The sequence below is a fragment of the Agrilus planipennis genome, unplaced genomic scaffold, assembly GCF_000699045.2.
Source record: "Agrilus planipennis isolate EAB-ADULT unplaced genomic scaffold, Apla_2.0 scaffold1397, whole genome shotgun sequence".
NCBI lineage: Eukaryota > Metazoa > Arthropoda > Insecta > Coleoptera > Buprestidae > Agrilus > Agrilus planipennis.
The window spans coordinates 1-6,620 of NW_020440058.1; the positions used below are offsets into that span (position 1 = coordinate 1).

The 6,620-nt window shown below is 33.6% G+C and overlaps 2 protein-coding genes across 2 annotated transcripts; one reads left to right on the forward strand and one right to left on the reverse strand.

The window, feature by feature from the left end:
* The first annotated feature begins 19 nt into the window (after positions 1-19).
* On the forward strand, positions 20-943 carry LOC112906013 (peptidyl-prolyl cis-trans isomerase-like 3). Its single transcript, XM_025979537.1, has 2 exons — positions 20-566; positions 766-943. The coding sequence occupies exons 1-2, from the start codon at positions 433-435 to the stop codon at positions 890-892; spliced, it is 261 nt and encodes an 86-aa protein (XP_025835322.1). The 5' UTR covers positions 20-432; the 3' UTR covers positions 893-943.
* On the reverse strand, positions 928-4,765 carry LOC108735746 (tubulin alpha chain-like). Its single transcript, XM_025979536.1, has 6 exons — positions 4,007-4,765; positions 3,732-3,954; positions 3,271-3,572; positions 2,086-2,256; positions 1,402-1,758; positions 928-1,210 (listed from the first exon to the last, which is right to left on the reverse strand). Exons 1-6 carry the CDS (start codon positions 4,016-4,018, stop codon positions 950-952), a joined length of 1,326 nt encoding a protein of 441 aa, XP_025835321.1. The 5' UTR covers positions 4,019-4,765; the 3' UTR covers positions 928-949.
* Between the last annotated feature and the right edge of the window lie 1,855 nt (positions 4,766-6,620).

Consider the following 6,620-nt stretch of genomic DNA (forward strand, 5'->3'; position numbering starts at 1 on the left):
CGTGCTAGTCTTAATAACCCGACCGATTTGAAAACGGTTATATTGACTACCAATCTATAAGGAATGGTCGAAATTTACGTTTGGATGCTAATAACAGTACTTTCGATATGAACCATTCTTGAGAAAAGTGGTTTCGTAATTGTGTTGAGTACTGTTTTCTTACATAATATAGCGGTGCAACCGATTTTTTTAAGTATTCAGTTATCTCTTAAAGTATACTATAAACTCGATAAGTACCTAATCTAAAACAGTCTAAGGGCCACTTGATAAAATTTGCTACAGGTCCCGCGCTGGCTTAATCCGGCACTGACGCCACCATGCAGCTATTTGTTAAAAATTTAAAAATCTTTAGTATGTATATTATATATATGTGACTAGTGATTTTTTTTTTGAGAAGGTTGGGCCTTTACTTTTGTTTTTAAATGATCAATAATGAAATTTTTGCAGCACAATGCGCGCGGAATTGTATCAATGGCAAATAATGGACCGAACACTAATGGAAGTCAGTTTTTTATATCCTACGCTCCTCAACCACATCTCGACTTGAAATATACAATATTTGGAAAGTATGTTTTTATTGTAAAAGATATAAACTCGGAAAGGCGAAGGCATTATAATTTGTATTTTTTCAATTCAAAATATTATACTTTGTCATTATTGAAATTTTCCATTGATCTCGCATCTTTTTGATAAACCAAATCAAAATGTTAAGATTTCATTTGGTTTTTCTCGTAGATGTTTTATTAATACAGTGTAACATTTTAGGGTAATTGACGGTTTGGAAACACTTGACGAACTTGAAAAGTTACCCGTTAATCCTAAAAATTATAGGCCAGTTGCGGATACCAGGATTAACAGCGTCACAATTCATGCAAATCCTTTGGCAGGTTAAGAAGATATTAACTGTTTACGTTTATATAGTAATAAAAGTAATTGTAATTTATGCTTTTTAATCGCTTTCAACTTCTTTAAAGTCAGCTTCCAAAGCCAGTATGTCATCTTGAGCATTCTTAAATTCTCCTTCCTCCATTCCTTCGCCGACATAATGGTGTACGAAAGCACGTTTTTTGAACATTAAAGCAAATTTTTTATTCAAACGAGACCAGGCCGAATTCACTGCAGTACTGTTGGACAACATAACAACAGCTCGTTGCACCTGCGCTAGGTCTCCTCCAGGTACAGCCACCGGTGGCTGATAGTTAATACCCACCTAAATATATATTGATTAATAATTTTGATAGGTTTTTGGTAATCTTTAGGGTGTGGCATCATAATCACTAAAATTTTAAAGAAAAAACGTGGAAATACCGGAATGAGAGCAGTTATTTTATTTTAGGGATAGAAAGAATCTCCCATTTGAAAATGCCACACTCTGTATATACGTATCTAAATATTACATACTTTAAATCCTGTTGGTGACCAGTTAACGAATGAAATACTTTTGTGAGTTCGTATGCTTTCGATAGCCGAATTTATGTCATTGGGGGTAACGTCGCCTCTGTAAAGCAAGCAACAAGACATGTATTTTCCCTTTCTGGGATCGCATTTGATCATTTGGCTGGCTGGTTCAAAGCAACCGTAAGTCAGTTGCGCCACGGACAACTGCTCATAATATGCTTTTGTTATTGGAACCAAGGGCGCATACGTCACAAGTGGAAAATGAATTCTTGGGTATGGTACTAAATTAGTTAGAAATTCCATCAACGTTACATTAACTGCTCCTTCAAATCTAAGAGACGCTGTCACAGCCGAAACAACCTGTGTATAAAAAAAGAAAAAAAATACAACGTGTAATTATACTGTACGCCACTGAAGTGAAACTTCTTCAAACAAACAAACATATCGGGATAGGGGTTAAGGAATTGGTTTAATAATATTATTTCTACATTATGAATTTAAGCTCAAGCGATCCCCACTACGAACTCGACTACGTGGCCGAGTAGAGGGGGGACATCCGTTGCATGATTTCGTTACATAGCAACTCGCAAGAAACGAACTTACCCTACCGTGGGTTAAGAAGTTTCACTTCAAAAATTAAAATTGTCTAATGACATGAAAAACTATTAGAGGTGTTTAGAGCTTTACTTGAGCCAATAGTCGATTCAAGTTAGTATATGTGGGTTTCGTAACGTCTAAATATCTTGATAACATGTCGTACAACGCTTCATTGTCCATAATGAAACAGAGATCTTCGTATTCAATAGAAGTGTGGGACGTTAAAACTGCATTATACGGTTCCACGATAACCGGAGAAATCTGTTGAAAAATATTAGGTATAATTTTTGTTCATCTCAGACGAAAGAATTCGAAATTATTCTTTCGTTCTTGTTTTGTAAATTTAAATGTAGTTATGTTTTTCATATATGACTGATGTAAGTTTCTTGAAGATTACGATACGCATTTGTTTATTTAATGTCGTTTTATGTTGTAAATGTAGTGATATGAAAAAATTTATTATACATATATATTGAAAAAGTTTATAATGCTGTAGTTGTTAATATTAATTGCATGCAATTAATATATTTCACGTTTATATTGATGAATTAAATTATTTTTGTCAAAATTTGATAAACTTCGTACATTAAAGCTGTTAAATAAGTGGAAAGTATTCTGTATTTTTTCCAAAATTAGAAGAAGTGGCTAATTTTATGTTTATAGGAAGTCAGATAAGTCAGGACGGAAGGAGTAGTAGGGATATAAAGCAGACGATCGAGTCGCCTTCAATAAAAAGAAGTTATTTCTATGCTCGCGAACGGTTAATTTAGAAATTTTTTTAAATGATTATTAAGGGTGTATGTTTGGAGCGCGGCGCTGTACGGATGCAAAACATGGACAGTGGACGCTGCGGAAAAGGAAAGGTTAGAAGCGTTCGAAATGTGGTGTTAGAGGCGAATGATGAGGGTACCGTGGATAGGTTAGGTTAGAAATGAAGAGATATTAGAAAGAATAGGAGAACAGAGGACTCTATGGTAGTCAATAAGAAATAGGCGAAATAGGTTAGTAGGACACCTTCTCGGGAATGAAGATCTAGTCAGAGACATATTAGAGGCAGAAACGGGAGTTAGAAGGGGTAGAGGTAGACCTAAATTAGATTACTGTTTTCAAATAGTTAAGGATGTGAGTTGTTCTAGTTTTAGGGAAATGCGAAGGTAGAGAAATGCGAAGATTAGCTCAGAATAGGAAAGAGTGGAGGTGCGTGTCCAACCAGTCTTAGGACTGACGACCTTATGATGATGATTTCATAATATATTGGAATTTTGATAATATTACCTGTGGAGCAGGATATACGGCAAATTCTAATTTGGGTTTTTTACCATAATCGCTACACAACGATCCCAAAAGTAACGCGGCAAAACCCGATCCTGTTCCGCCACCAAATGCTCTGAATAATATAAATCCTTGCAAATTGGCGCAATCATCGGCAACTTTTCTTATCCTGTCCAAAACCAGATCAATCATCTCCGAACCGATCGAGTATCTACCTCTAGCAAAATTATTTGCCGCATCTTCCTTGCCTGTAATTAGCTGTTCAGGATGAAACAATTGTCGGTAATGTCCTGTACGGATTTCATCTGAAATTTACCTAAACCCATTTAAAATGACGAATGTCGATTGATTTTTAGCTTCATGCACAATTCGATTATCTTTTTTGTAATTTAAGGGTGTATGCAAGTACATATGTGGAATAACGCAAGTTTATTTGTGTGTACGTAAAGATTACATTTTTTTACCTATTACTGTTGGTTCTAAATCGACTATAACTACTCTGGGTACGCATTTTCCTGAAACCGTTACACCAAAAAATGCGCTATAACTGGTATCGCCCGTTCTGCAGCATTCTGAATTGTAAAATACCCCATCAGGTCGTATCCCATGTTCTAAACAATAAAGTTCCCAACAAGCGTTAGCAATCTGTACTCCTGCTTGACCAACGTAGATCTGGATTACTTCGCGCTTCAAGTTTTCATTAATTTAAAAAATAATTAAAGTAATTTTAATTACTTACATTCTGAGTCATAATTTACTAAGAAATTTAGTGGTTGGTTTTTGCGATTTATTACGAAAATTTAGATTTTACATTTTTTTAGTTTAGTTCTTTTTAAATGATAGCTTTACCATACTAACATCAACGGGTTTGTGACACTTGTCATTTTTAAGAAAATTGTAGTTTTTATTCCGGATTGTTCTATTGTAAAACACCCTGTGTGTTTCAATTTCTGATCAAGAAAGCGCTAATCAATGTATTATTGATTTTTGTTGATTTCATTCTAAAAATCAGACGTAAGTGCCAAATTTTCGTGAATATTTTTTATCAAGAAATGGGTTCAGAAAATTGTAATGCTTCTGAAATAATTATGTCAAAGTCAAAAGAAGGCGATGCAGAAATATTCATAATTAAAGTTCCATCTTTAACATATCGATTATCAGAAACTGCAATTCCTAAAGCTTCAAGTCGAATTTGACCTTTTTATCAAACTTGATGTGTTATCGAATAAAAACTGTAACTTATCGTTAGAAATAGACAACTTGCTTTTATTGGCAGGTCATTATGACGTTATTCTGGAAATATTTATTTCAAAACGAAATTGACATGTTACTTATTATTCTTAAGTAATTTATTTATTATTGAAAGTTTAGTGTAAAAATTTCGTGATCTTGAAATAAAACGAATTCTGATCCTGTTGATTTCACTTTTTTATTTTTTCACTGCAAATTTATAACACTGATAAAAGTCCAATGTTCATGCTTAGTGGACCTTAGGCAATCTGGAGGAGTGGGGATAAAAAAATCAAAATCATATAGTTGAAGCTATTATACTACAGTGTAAACTCTTTATAACGTCACTCGATTTAACGACAAACTCCTTAAAACGTCGAAATTGCTTGACTTTGGTTGGTTTACATTGTTTTCTATACAATATTACACTCTATATAGCGTCACGCTCACTCTATTTAACGACAACAATGCGGCATTATAAATCATTGAGCAGTACTTTCTAAGTTGCCGAAATAGATAAGAACTGCAGCTGTGTACGTTGTTGAAGAAGACGATCCTGTCCCTCCACCAAGCATCAAACAAGCACTTGATGCAGCGAAACTATTAAAAAAATACTTTTTATATAATCAAATTGATCCAGCAGTATCTCAAGATATGAGTAAGATACGTAACAAAATACAATTAAAATATTGGAGCAGCAAAAAACATCAGACGAAGATAACAGGCTATACGCAATGTATGAATAATAATGTTCGTGTGCAAAATGTGTACTATATTGGTAAATGCATATTATTATAGAATAGTAAAATAATATCTTTTATTTCTCTCCATTTAACGACCACTCTTTATAACGCCGAAAAATGTTCAGTCCCTTAAGTGTCGTTATATAGAGTTTACACTGTATTATAATATTACATAATAATTACAATACTAATTACACAAAGTAATTGCACAACGTAAGAATTGCCTTGTTTGTAAATATCGACAGGACAATAAACAGACCGAATGTCCTTTCTTACGGTTTAAACTCACTTTTTGCTGATTTCGCATTAAACCGATACGGGATTTCTCAGAAATTTGAACAAAAGCCAAAGTAGGCCCATATTTAATGCTAAAGCATTGTTAAACAGCTGTAGACACATTTCGTCGTACCTAAAAAACATCAATGCAATGCTTTTTTTAATAGATCTTAAATTGAAACTATCTTTTAAAATGGTTATTTTCAGGGTGGGTGGTAAATTTTTAACTACGCATTCGAGTTTTTCGATGTAAATCCAAAAATATAAATTCAATAATATTCGTGTCTTATGTGTGTAATTATAAATTAACGTAAAATTCCGGAATTTCTCGTGTGGGAGCGGTTACCCATCGTACCAACATTACTTGCTGGCCCTGATCTGGAAAACATTTATGGTAGGTACATATATCAGAGGAATATTGACTAAAGTGACTACAAAATAGTTAAGGATGTGAGTTGTTCTAGTTTTAGGGAAATGCGAAGGTAGAGAAATGCGAAGATTAGCTCAGAATAGGTAGGAAAGAGTGGAGGTGCGTGTCCAACCAGTCTTAGGACTGACGACCTTATGATGATGATTTCATAATATATTGGAATTTTGATAATATTACCTGTGGAGCAGGATATACGGCAAATTCTAATTTGGGTTTTTTACCATAATCGCTACACAACGATCCCNAACAGCATATATATTCGCAGAAAATTCTTGGCCATTGGTGGAAGTCATTAACAACTACAGATAAGCTATTGTAAATCTACATTAAATATGTGTTTATCACCTTGGTGATGGTAAATAACTAAATATTTGGGCATTGTTTCGGATTTTAGATTGAGATACTTTAATGAAACCCTTAGAATAGTACATTATGCCCTACTTCCATGATAACCTATAGGTATGATTGCCTGGGAGGTGTTTGTTCACCTTGAAAAAAACTTTTTTGGATCATAAGTTACTTTCTTTTAATGCACTTATTAAACTTTTTAAATTAATCATGTTTGGCTATTTTATTATAGTAAATAGTAAGTACATTTATAGTGTTTTCTTTTGTAAATAGGTAACAGAGAATTTATTCAAGAAATAATCATGGTTTAATTTAAATAATATTGG